We start from the raw sequence: 13,526 nt of genomic DNA on the forward strand, positions 1-13,526 counted from the left end.
TTACTGGTCCTTTCTGTGAAGAAAACATACAGTAGACAAATAACAACAGAATAGTGGCAAAAGAAACAGGCACAAATCACTACAGTAAATGCCAAAAAGTTAACAATGAACAAAACCATTTTTCCACTGGCAACAAAGAGGAAAAAGTTTCCTACATATACAATGAAGGTGTCAAGGCTCCACCGCCTAATTTAAATACCTTAAGAATGGGGATAAATGACTAACATCTGTAAACTATAGAACAGTAAAAGTTCAGTTCTTCTGTACATTTCCATGTACAGAATAAAATACTACAGAAATGATATCATTTGAAATGGAAATTAGTTTTTATCTGAATCATTTCCACCTTTTTGAATGACTCAAATATGATGTCATGCTTCATTGTTATAAATTTATTTATTCTTGTCCACAGCTCAGTGGAAAATCTTTTGAGCCATTACTTTGTCCATCTGCTTTTATTTGCATTTCGATAACCAAAGGGCAGCACCACATGACTATGGACAATATGTTACAGAAACGATTCCATAATGGTTATTTTCATGTACTCACCCTCATGTCGTTCAAAAACGTAGCCTATGACTTTTTTTCTTACGTGGTGAATAATAATAAACTGATTTTTTATAGAATACCCCTGGACAAACAAAAAAGTGACCAAGTCTTGTGCTTTGTTGCTCTCAAATCAAAATTGTCGCCATTAGACGAACCTTATCAGGTCTGACGTCAAAGACGTTTCGGCGCGAGAACGACTACGTTGGAAACAGAGAACAATTGATAATCAATTTTAAGTCATAAAGAAAACATGTACAACTATCCAAATATAAAGATCCTTCTTACATAAGAAAAGTGTAAAAAGCTGTCTAAGAAAATGCAAATGACCACAGGCCGGTCGGTAGGTCAGGTCCTACAGGACCTGAGGTAGGATTGTCAGTTTTTAAGGTCGGGCCAAGTGAGGGATCAGATATCACTTTTGGGTGAACTATTTTTTAATATTAAATAGATGAACAGGTAAAACAAACACAAGAAATCTAACTTTATTTCTCCTTTATTTTACAATACATTTCTGACTACAACGCCAGATTAAATTGACCATCCACAGAGGAGGGGAAAATACTAATGAGTTAAGAAAGCAGTCTCTGATATTAAAGATTACAAATAAAGCACATCTCACAAGAACACACATTAGTTAAAATAAAATGGACACCTGGCACCAGGTGGAGTCCATCCTCTCATGCACCACTAAGCATCCATACAAACACATGGGAGGTCCTCAGATAATACTACAGTATCTTTATCTGAATCAGAAAACTTAAATAAAATAAATTAGGAAAACAAGGCAGCACTGCGTTTTATGATTATTACTGTTGTTCAAACAAACCGTAACACCTTGTGGCAATATTTGCTACATTTCACACAAATGCTGCATCCAGTAATATTGTTTCAAAATCCTACCAGCTTTTGCACAGGTTCAGTTCTCCAGCGTAAATCTCACAATGTTTCTATAAAACGTTACCAATACAAAGCATTAAAGAGATGGTTTACCCAAAAAAATGTCATCATATACTCGCCCTCATGTTGTTCCAAACCCATATGACTATCTTTCTAATGTGGAAAAAAGGAGATATTTTGAAGAATGTTCACACTGCTCTATTCCATACAATGCAAGTGAATGCAGACCAGGGGCTGTCAAGCTCCAAAAAGCGCCATAAAACATGATAATTGTCAATAAGTAATACACTATATTCCAAGTCAGCTGAATCTACATGCTTTGTGTGAGAAAAAGTCATTATTTTATAGACAAGAGCAGTTTGGACATTCTGTTCACAAATAACTCCTTTGGTGTTTCACAGAGGATAGAAAGGCATACAAGTTTTGGGTGAGAAAATGAATTTTCATTTTGGGGTCAACAATCCCTTTAACCTTTGATGAACATACTCAAACAGACATCCATCACTCACAAAAACACAGTACAAACCAGTTGGATACATTATTCCAAGTATAAATATGATACATTTATGGCTTTTTCCATTTGAGATAATATCTGTGTGAGGAATTCATAGTGCAAACTTTTATGATATAAAAGTTATACTGTAGCCCAGGCATCTTATGTGTAATTTTTCATTTGTCTAGTTTAAATTCGCTGACTTCCACTTAAGAATAATGCTCTGTGGGGAGCTGAGAACGTCAGCTCATCAGCTCCGCACCAGAAACTAAAATCTTATTGTGGCATTGTGTTCAAACGCTAAATTGACCCGACAGGGCTCTGCGGCTTTCTTCCAGTCTCACAGATAATGGTCTTTTTCTGCCAGCTCATTTTCACATTCAAAGGCCTTTAGTGGTCAGTATCCAGCTCCAGAATCTGCAACGAGTCCAACCACGGCAAGAGAGCCTATATGCAGCATCAAATTGCACGCCTGCTGGGTAAGGCTGTCAGAAGTAGTCCCTACGCCGTGAATCATCGCTTATGAAGGAAGGGTTCCACTGAGCTGGGTAGATACAGGAATGCCTTGAACCGGGGAGGCCGGAGAACGGATACAGACCATTACGCTCCAGGTCAGAGTTCCTCAGTGCAGGCTAAAAGAGAGAATAGCAATCACAAATTAGTTAATCATGTGTAAAATCCACCAATTCAGAATGTGCACGGCCATGTGAAGTGTTTTTTTTTCTTCTTGGTTTTATTCATTTTTAACCAAACATCATGAGACAGATTCAAACTCGCAGTGCCTGCATAAGTGCCATGGCTCAATTCTGGTTTTACAATAAAGTATAAATGATCAATGAAATCTCTGGAGGTCAAACATAAAAAGTTCAAAAGAGAAGTGCATATGAACATACAGAGTAATAAATGTCTGTCATTTGCAGGAGATTTTTGGTACTGCCGTTCTCCTGCATCTCAATAGTCTCTCTGCCCCACTCCATTGACACACGGTTACTCTTAGGAAACTCTGCGTAGGGCGACATCTGAAGGTCTCCACTTTTGAAGATGATTTTGTTGATGTCATTTTTGTCCTTTCTGAGAATGCAGTGAAAAAAAAAAATACTTTTGAGACATTTTTGTAATTTTAAAAATATAAATAAAGCTATTTAACTGTAAAATAAGTAGGAAGTTGTGATTTTTTATTATGATCTTACTTGCAGCAGGTGACTATAAGAGCAATGACGACAATCAATAGAATAGCTCCTCCAGCAGGAGAGACCACCACGGCTATCAGCTTGTAGACTATTAAACACAAGGTTATTTTAGCGACATAAAAATATTTTATTTATTGACACTGAAGTCTGAAACAAATACAGTTTTAACAGAATTATATATTTTCACAAGCTTTATATATCACACCACACTTAAGTTATTTTTAAATCTTTTACTCTTAAAGGGTTAATTCACCCAAAAATAAAAATTCTGTCATTATTTACTCATGTCGTTCCAAACACGTAAGACCTTCGTTCATTTTTGGAACACAAATTAAGATATTTTTTATGAAATCCGAGAGGTATATGACTCATCCATAGACAGCAATATAATCAACACTTTCAAGGTCCAGAAAGGTACTAAAGCGACGAGACGCTGTTTACTTTCACCGCTTCCAGGTTCTACGTCCGAATGCCGGCTGAGTATTGGCAGATGCTGTTCACTTTCTTCACAATTTCATCAAAAATATCTTAATTTGTGTTCAGAAGATGAACGAAGGTCTTACGGGTGTGGAACGACATGAGGTTGATTAATTAAAGATAGAATTTTCATTTTTGGGTGAACTAACCCTTTAAAGCATTTATAAATACAAATACAATATAAATTAAAATAAAATCTTACAATTATTGCAGTTGAAACCTCCAAATCCAAACATGCACCTGTGAAAAAGTAAAAAAACAAGTCAGTTTTTTTGCTACAAAATACACATGTACAAAACAAATACAAACACAGACTACCAGTGAAAAGTTTGGACCCAATTGGCTCAATTTGTTTCCCATGATCTTAAAAAGCTTTTGATCTAAAGGCTGACGCTTAAACCCCTGAAAATTGGAAATGGACGAGTTGGACCGGATAGTGAAGGAAAAGCAGCCAACAAGCAACAAGCATGCCCAGCATAAATGGGAACTCCTTCAAAACTGTTTAAAAAGCTTCTCAGGTGGCACCTCATGAAGTTGAGAGAATTCCCAGGGTGTTCAGAGCTGTAATCTAAGCAAAGAGTGGCCATGATGAAGAAGCTAAAATACAAGACTAATTTAACATTTTAATATAATTCCCATATAATATAGAATGAGTAGGTATGTCCAAACTTTTGACTGGTCATTTACAGTGATATTTAATAAACCACATACTTACTCAACACAGTTGCCATTAACAAGCTTGAGTCCATCTCCACAGTCTAAAAAATTGCAATTTTAAAGAAATTAAAAATGTAAAATGAGAAACTCAACATTAATTTGTACATTTGTACACTCCACAAAATCTGACGGTTTAATTATTCAAACAACTGAAAAGTGAAAAGAGTATGCTGTACCTCTGCAGGTCATGTCGCCTGGGTTCTTTTTAAAGTACCCCGGGTGGCACTGACAGTATGGGATCCCACTAGTGTCATTGCACTCAGAGTACTGCGAATCACACTTGGTCTTCTGAGCCGAGCACAGGCTCTCCACTAAACAGAAAGAAGTGCTTCAGAACAAATGGTTTCCCAGAGATAAACAGTGCCACAAAGAGCTTTCCAAAATATTATTGTAGAGGCCAATTGAAACAGCCCCCCTCAAGACTGTGTTATCATATCTCTGAAGTGGTGGAGTGGAGGAACAGAGGGAATGGATTTGAGATAAGAATATGATGCAGACAGCGAGCGATGAATGGTACCTTGATATGAGAGCTGGTGCTGAAGCTTAATGGTGCAGTGTGAGTACGTCCGGCTGCAGTTGCTCAGGGACATCTGGATGCTGTTGTAGATGTCTGTGCTGGTCACATTGGTGGAGAGTGAAAACATGTTCACCGCTGAAATCTGCACACCTTCTCCATCTCTGCACATTTGGGAACAAAGAAAAATCACACCCAGAACTCAAGTCAGAAATGAAAGTATGAATTTACATATAATAGGAATATGAATTCCTGAAATGTTGTAACTGGTATGACCAAAATCTCTATTTATAACAGTATCACACTCTAATAATTTTTAGTTGGAAATTAAATACATTAAATTATAGAATGGACATATTTATATGACTGAACTTATGCATATGGTTTATTAATCATAATTATATTTTTTTCAGCAAGAATGCATTAAATTGACCAAAAGTTAAATTGACAGTAAAAACATGTTACAAAAAATTGACATCACAGGAAAAAAATTCATATTAAAATAGAAAAATTAAATTTAATTACTGTTTTACTGTATTTTTGATCAAATAAATGAACCACTGGGTGAGCATAAAAAACCTTTCAGAAAATATTTTAAAAAATCTTCCCAAACTCAAACTTTTCAACAGTAGTATGTAATATTATATATATATATATATATATATATATATATATATTAGTTTATTTAATAATGTGGTAATGCCATTTTGGATAATCCATTGAATTTAATAATTTTATTAAAACTTTATTAAAAATGTATCAAATTAATTTAATCCATTTAATGTTGTTTAGTAACTGTAAACAACTAAACTGTGCTTTGTGGTACACCCATTATAAGCAACGTTTTCCTTTTTTTTTGACACGTCTTACTCTGTCATTTCACAATAATTCTTCTCACATGTACATAACATAAAACAGTCCTGCCTACACAAATATATCTACCGCTGTATAATGGTACAGTAAAAGGATATTGACACTTCAGTAGTTGCATGGTACAGTATGAACAATTAAATTGATTTTGGTGCCTTGTATGGCCTAATATTCCTTCTGGGTCTTTGTAAGATTAGTAGAAACTCACCTTTTACCCAAAGTGGAGCGTCTGTAACCATGGAAGTTGGAGAGAGAGGCATTGAGCTGAAAGAACAATACACAAATGTAACAAATAAACCTCAACTCCATGTCGATACATCAATTTATCATGTTCCATAATGGTTGCTATATAACATTAGCTGCATTGATTTGGCTGTGTGGTTGTAAGGTGTAGAGGTCAAGTGTGAAATGCAGCATATTGTTGCGTACCAGCTGTAGGATCTCTCTGTGGAGCTCATGCAGACCTGAACTTCTGAGGTGCATGGAGTTGTTGACGGTAAAGGTGCCCAAAAATGTCTTCACTGCAGGGTAAAGCCAAAGCAAATTACATGAGGATAGCACAGGGTTATCAAAGAAATATCTTATGTATTCTGTATATAATTTTAGTGTGGACAACTGACCACCTACCTTGCGTACAGCTGCGGCCATCCTCCAGGTCAAAGCCCAGGGCACATTCACAGCTGAAAGAGCCACCTGTGTTGATGCACACTGAACCCTGGGGGCACGGATTATTCACACACTCATCCACATCTACAGAAAAACACAACGCATAATCAATCCATGCTCATTTTTGTCACCAACTCCGATGGAAACATGTATTACATAACTAATATACATATTGTGGCATTAGGGATCCCACAGTCAATTCCTGTTCCTGTTTGTCACTGCCCTCTTAGGTTACACCAATAAGACTTTTCACTGCCACATCCAGGATGAACGATGTTCCAATTTAGTTAGTGTACATTAAAGTTGGCTTCTTACCTTCAGTGCAAAAGGGTCCTGTCCATGCAGGCAGACACTGGCAGTGGTAACTTCCCTCAGCTGATCTAACACAGTTGCCTCCATTTGCACAGGTTTTAGGCCCACATGCATGACCTACAGAGGAGAAAGAGAGAATTGTTCAGAAGTAATGTTAAGTCACAAACAATGCATGTTATAACTTAAAAATTGTATATATACTGAATTGTGTAATGTGTTTTTTTAACATTAATATTTGTACTTTTTCTGAAGAGGAGTGGTGCTTATACGTGCAAAAATCATCTTCAGTATGCTAGTGTGGTTGCTAGAATGTTGCTATGTGGTTGCTAAGGAATTCTGAGTATGTTTTAGCAGTAACACCATGCTATGCGGTTGCAAGAGTGTTGCTTACTAGTCTGAGTCAAAAAAGCCGACCCAAGTCTCTCTTTCAGTGTAAGTCTATAGGACTTGTTTGTCTATTTTATCACCTGCTAAGTGAAGATTTTAGGGATAATCCACACAAAAGTGAAAATTCTGTTATCATTTACTCAACCTCATGTCTTTCCAAAACTGTATGAATGTCTTTCTTCTGTGGAACATGAAAGAAGATATTTTGAGAAATGTTGCAGTGTTTTTTGTCCATACAATAGTCTTTGGCCTCCAATGGTCTTTTAAGAACAGAAGAAAGTAAGTCATACAGGTTTGATACGACATGAGGATGAGCAAGTGAAGAAAGAAGTTTCATTTTTGGGTGGACTATGCCTTTAAGTCTGATCATTTAAAAAAAAATTAATTGCACACCTCTCCTTGATTTAAGGTATCATTAATGTCCGTTACACAAACAATGTGTGATAAATTACGCATATTTGGATATATATCAACCAATATTGTAGATTCGATTGTGCATGCTCATTTCTCCTATTTTTCATCTAACTTTTATCTAACGCTAACTTAAAGTTAATCTTTTAAAAACACGAATAATGTATTAAAACGGTTAAATGTAATTTCTGGCAAATTTGAAAATTAATATCCATTTTTCGCACAGCACATTATAATGCTGTGATGCCTAAATTCACTTGTAGCATTCAATTTTAGTTTTTAGTGTTTAATTTTTTTTTATTTATGCACACACTACCGTTCAAAGTTTTGGGGCCAGTAAGATTTTTTAATGTTTTTAAAAGAAGTCTCTTATGTTTACAAAAGCTGAAAATACAGTAAAAACATTAATAAAATGAAATACTGTAATAAATATGAAATATTTATTACAATTTAAAATAACTATATTCTATTTTAATATATTTTAAAATACAATTTATTTCTTATTTCTATTTTTTAGCAGCCATTACTCCAGTCTTCGGTATTAAATGATCCTTCAGAAATCATTCTAATATACTGATTTCACGAGTTCACTCTTACATATAATTAGAGTACTCCCCCCAGTTGTGATAGTAGTAGTTAGAACTAGAAGTGAGGAGATGGGGTGGTGGAGGGATGCTGATAAACTGTCAATGAACAGAGCTAAGGTTGCTGTATAATACCTCTTATCGTTAATTGAGTTGATTAACTGAATACGCTCCTCTCATGTATATTAGGTTCATTATCTGAACGTGCTCCTCCCGAACTTTGTTAATAAAACATCACTTGGTGCTTAAGAAACATTTCTTATTATTAACAATGTAGAAAACGATTGTGCTGCTTAATAATTTTTGTGAAAACATTGATACATTTTTTTCATGATTCTTTAATGAATAGAAAGTAACAACATTTATTTGAAATAGAAATCTTTTGTAACATTCTGTGCTCCATTTTAACGATCTAAGTGCATGGTCTAAAGCACACAGCGCACATGCACTTGGGGTGTGTCAGAATCCACTTTTGCTAGTTTAACGACGGGAAAAGTGGTCGGCGCACCCGGTGCATGGTCTAAAAGGGTTGTCCCTATTCTCTTAATGAGTAATGGGTGTGTTTTGGGCATAACGTGCAATAAACCAATCAGAGTCTTATCTCCCATTCTCTTTAAAAAACAGTTGCGCTCGCACCATGGCGCATTCGCTATTTACATGGCGGAATTTGCAAGTGCTCTTCTAACGTGCTTTTTAAACAACAAAAAATATATATATTGCGGCATTGACTTTAGACCAGGTTTCAGTTGGTCAATGGTGTCTATTTCAGTTGCCTCAAAATAGCAACGTGCCAACAATGTGCCTGAACACACCTCGTTTTCAGACCAGCACGCCCATGGGCGCACAAATGCATTTGCTATTTAAACAACGTGGCGCAGGACGTGAAAATGATAACTGTGTCAGGCTGAAACTAGCAAAAAACACTTGTCGCACTTAGCGCTGCATTGCGCTGGATGTATGATAGAGCCCAAAAAATGTCTTTGCTGACACTTTTGATCAATTTAATGCATCCTTGCTGAACTGAAGTATTATTTATAAAAAAAAAATTTTTTTAAAAGCACTCACCCCAACAACGGTACCGTACATAAATGTTATATAGAACATTTATCGGTCATGGGACAGAATTGTAATATCTGTGAATTGGTGCAACAAGCACCATTAATATTACCAACAAAAATGGTGATTTGAATGTTGCTGTAGCACATCACTGTATAAATACCTGTTGATATCTGTTAATATCATACCTGTTGATGCTGTTGACCTAAAAGGGATCTGCATGGTTGTGGTTCCCATTTCTGTGGTGCTTCTCTCCGTATGATTCCTGGTGGTTACCGCCACAGTGGTCCTGGTCGGGGTGCTTTTGCTGTAAGGTGTTGTTGCACGTCCACCATGTGCAGTAGTGTTCCCTGGCGTGGCCGTACTCGTTTCTACATGCAAGGTGGTGACGTCAGCAGAATCAGATGTACTGGGTGCCTGTGGTACACCAGTAGTGGACGTGGACGGGCCCTGGGTTCTGGAGGGTGTCGTCCGCAGCACCTGAACGATATCAGTGGTAATGATGGTAGTGTGTTCTGATTGTGCTTTCGGTGTGGTGCTTGGTTGGAGCTGACGGGTGGTGAGGGGAGGAGGCATGGTAGTGAATGTATTGGTAGAACTGTAGAAGGTAGATGCCTCGTTAGTGGCTTCCTCCGTAACCTGTGTCCTCTGAGTTGCTGGTGCGGTAGATGTTGGCACCACTTCCGTGTTTGTCTGATCATCAGTTTTGGTGACAAAGGGTGGTTGGCTAGTAAGGGACTTGAAAACCGAGTCATCAACTGTGGTGGCTACATCTTCAAGCACTGGGGGTGCAGTAGTCAGGCCCCGAATGGTCGTCTCCTCCACTGTATGGGTCGGAGACCCTTCGGATTCCTCGCGGCCAGTGGAGCTGACAGATCCGGTTGAAAACTCAGTGGAAGCACCAGTATCCACTGAATAAGTCACTGTGGAACCACGGCTCTGTTGGGATGTGCTAGTGGCATTGGTGTGTTCGCCAGAGGTAAAGGGTGGGATAGACGAAACAGAGTCACCGGTTTCTGTATAAGATGTCTCACTGCTCACCGATGTGACATCTGTTTCCTCTTCACCTCTATTGATCACTGTAAGAGGGGGTGTTGAATTTGGATTGTCATTATCAGACACCTGCTCAAAGGTCTGTCCTGTGACAGTAGGTTGTCCTGTCTGTGACTCAGTGCCTTGGGACAACGTTGACTGCTCGGTCTCCAGAGAGAGGCCTTGAGTTGCATTGGTGGCATTATGATCTTCAAAAGTGGGCTCAGTCTTATCAGACACTGTAGATACATCTTCTGTTTTCTCCTCGACTTGGGTGGATCCTGATGTCCTTTGCTCCCAGCTCCCAGCAACAGAGGAGTTGGAGTCTTCTGTGTACGCAGAGGTGCTGTTGGAGTTCACCGAGAGCAGTGTGCGTTCTCCGACTCGGTTGGTGGTGGAAATGTAGGTGCTATCAGTGTGAGAGAACGAGTCGGTGGTGTCAACATCTCTCAGATTCGTTACGGAAATGTCTCGCACTGTTCGGGCGTCTGTCGATGGCTGGTGGCTGGTGATGCTGTGTGATGCTACAGATGAACCCTCCCATTGGGCTGTGGCATTATGGGTAAGCTCTTCATCAGACCGCAGATGTTCAGTGGACTCATCTGAGACCATCCTAGTTGTCCAGTCTGCTGTATGTGTAGAGATGAGTAAAGGTTTTTCTGAATGTCCTAGTTTGGAAAAAATAAAGAACAATAAAATATTGGAAACTATATATTTTAAACAATCAAAACTGTTAATAATAATAAAATTCAGGATTGGGAAATTTGAGAAGCATGGCCACTAGGGTGCGCTTCATGTGGTGTGAGCCTTGGGAAACTTTATGAACTATGTGAGATGTTTTCAGAAGTGACTGCGGATGTAATGATTTTGGGTGGAGAACAATTGGCAGCCAAGCTTGTCTAACCTAACAAAAGCTTGAGCCCTAAAAATGGAGGGGATCTGACCCATTGGGACCTGCTGTTTCCTTCCTTCAGCTGACCTAGCAAAGTCCATATTACAGTGTTGTCATTACAGCAAAGTCCATATTACACTGCCTGCAAAGAGTTTATACACAGGCAAAACTATAATCAAGTGAACCGCTGACTGGATTAGGATGCTTCTTGGTGCACACTTATTTAAAAAGGGTGGTTCAAAAACTTATTTGGTAGCATCACCTTTATGGTCAACAAATCAGCCCTAGATACTCTTAATATAAATTTTCACTTTCATTTTGATTTTATCTTTGAAAATATGTAAATTAGTTGAATATAGCAAAGTAAGAAATACTTGTTGCTTTGTTTCTTAGTAGGAAATGGCATCACGGCTCTGTCGTACATGGCTACAAAATAACATTATAACATACAACGCTCATAATTCTGGTTTGCAGAAATCCATCTGAATCTAAATGAGCTATTGTGAAACAAATGTTTCCACAATATTTACATCTGTCGAAGACAGATGGATTCAAAGTTGATTGTAGTGTGGAAAGCCATGATAGGTTTTTAGGTCATGTCCCATTCTAAAAATTGACTCACTTGCTGAAAATGTCTCTTTCAGCTTGCATTACAGAGGTCTTTCAACATAAGATCTTTGAGCTTGCATTATGTTCGGGAATATCCAGTCAGCTCTAACCGATGGGGATGGAGACAGGCCTAAGAACAAGTTGTTTTATACAAAGTAGTTTAATATGATCTGGACAATACTGCATGAGATCAAAAAAATGAAATAGTGTTTTTTGTGTCTAACTCAGACTGATGCAAAATACAAGATAGATTGTGCTCATTCACAGTTGTAAAAGTCTGGAAAACAAAATACATATTTCTCAACTCACATTTTATACTTCCAATTATTTTTATAGGCTTTTAAAAGAAGCTCATTCTTCTCAGAACATTTCCTAATTACGCATGTGAAAATAAAGTTAAAATAATGTGCCACATAACTTACATCCCAGCTGAATCCAATGACACATGAATGATTATTACCAGAAATAATGGTAGCAAATCCTTTGATGTCTTCAGTGTGATCAAAGGCTATAAAGCTCATTGGAAAGTACTGTTAAATCCATAAGGGTTTTTTAAAGTGTAATTCTGAAACCGATACCTAGAAAGCTTAGTGGCCGTTGGCCAATATGATGCCAATCCATATTGACAGGTTTTTTCAAATACCCAATCTTAATATATTTACTCAACATTCACTACAAAATATTTGAGGAGTGGAGTATATCAGAGCCAAATCACTGCATTTAATTGTATTTAAATAATTGCACACTAGATGCCAAAATGACATGGAAAGGAATTATTTAAAATGAAATCACAAAAATAAATAAATAAAATAAAATCAATAATAAACTGCAGACTGAATAGAATTCATTGGCTCAAGAAAATGGAACAGTTTATGAACCAGGATGTTCATGAGCCAAGGAGGTCATTCATTAAAAGAGATGCTCTTCCAAAAACTGAGGAAACAGAGTGTAAGTAATCTCATTATATTGACTTAATAGTTGACAATATGCTTCAGCTGCATAGTAAAAACTCTTCTTTTTAGTTTACTACTAGGCTACTGCAACTTCAATAATAATAATAATAATAACAATAATAAAACGCATTGCATTGAGACATTGATCATTCATTGTATAAATATAAAATAAGATATTTTAATGTTTTTCCTGTGCTTTACACAATACAGTCTTTATCACATTTATTCTGAGTGGAGTGGAATCTTTGTAATCTTTCTTATAACTGCAAAAGGTTCATTTCAACACTACTGTTGTACACCACAAAATAAACTTCTTAGTCTTATCTACTTATACTGACTATAGACTGAGACTGTTGCAGAACATAGTGAGCTGCCTATCTATTCTAGACAACACTTTTGGTCATCCACAGGCGCGTGGAAGTCTCACCCGCTCGCGTTCCAGTGATGGACACACTGGCGGGAATGTCCGTCATCTCCTCCGGTCCACTCGATAGATCCACAGCTGTAGCAGTGGCCTCTCTCCCCGGCCAGAAGGACGTTTGTTTTAAATCAGTTGTTCGAGTAAAAAAGGGTTCGGTACTCAATGGGTTATCTGTGTCCGTGTCCGTGTCTGTAAATAAAGTTTCGGCAATCACAGTATTTAGGACAAGCATAAAGACCGTGAAAACCACACGGTGAGCGCTTCTCGCGACACACGTTTCCATCATAATGACTTCCTAATAAATAAAACGCCAAAGTGGTCCGGGTCACCATCGGAAAGTGAGTCCGTTTAACAGTTTCCCATTAGTAAATTCCTTATGATAGTTTTAAAGTTGGAGATGAAGGCTTAGAAGGGTTTTATTTCATGCAGCGAGAGTGAGAAACCGGAGCAGTGGGTGACTCCTCCCCTCGGGCAGGCGATAGCGGTTTCCACCCCA

The 13,526-nt window shown here is 37.7% G+C and overlaps 1 protein-coding gene across 1 annotated transcript; it reads right to left on the reverse strand.

Annotated features, from left to right (window-relative positions):
* Window positions 1-1,026: 1,026 nt before the first annotated feature.
* Window positions 1,027-13,488, reverse strand: heg1 (heart development protein with EGF-like domains 1). The gene is made up of 13 exons (XM_051906064.1): window positions 13,037-13,488; window positions 9,312-10,823; window positions 6,689-6,802; window positions 6,335-6,457; window positions 6,137-6,228; window positions 5,916-5,971; window positions 4,841-5,001; window positions 4,500-4,634; window positions 4,322-4,364; window positions 3,809-3,846; window positions 3,130-3,217; window positions 2,833-3,010; window positions 1,027-2,571 (listed from the first exon to the last, which is right to left on the reverse strand). Exons 1-13 carry the CDS (start codon window positions 13,314-13,316, stop codon window positions 2,428-2,430), a joined length of 2,964 nt encoding a protein of 987 aa, XP_051762024.1. The 5' UTR covers window positions 13,317-13,488; the 3' UTR covers window positions 1,027-2,427.
* Window positions 13,489-13,526: the final 38 nt, after the last annotated feature.

Source organism: Ctenopharyngodon idella, chromosome 9 (assembly GCF_019924925.1).
Source record: "Ctenopharyngodon idella isolate HZGC_01 chromosome 9, HZGC01, whole genome shotgun sequence".
Taxonomy (NCBI): Eukaryota; Metazoa; Chordata; class Actinopteri; order Cypriniformes; family Xenocyprididae; genus Ctenopharyngodon; species Ctenopharyngodon idella.

Excerpts from the sequence above, each read along its gene's own strand:
- heg1 (XM_051906064.1), bottom strand. The coding sequence starts at position 13,316 with ATGATGGAAACGTGTGTCGCGAGAAGCGCTCACCGTGTGGTTTTCACG. Across the intron at positions 4,365-4,499 it reads AGGCGACATGACCTGCAGAG|ACTGTGGAGATGGACTCAAG; the intron begins GTACAGCATACT and ends GCAATTTTTTAG. Across the intron at positions 3,847-4,321 it reads GTTAATGGCAACTGTGTTGA|GTGCATGTTTGGATTTGGAG; the intron begins GTAAGTATGTGG and ends ACTTTTTCACAG.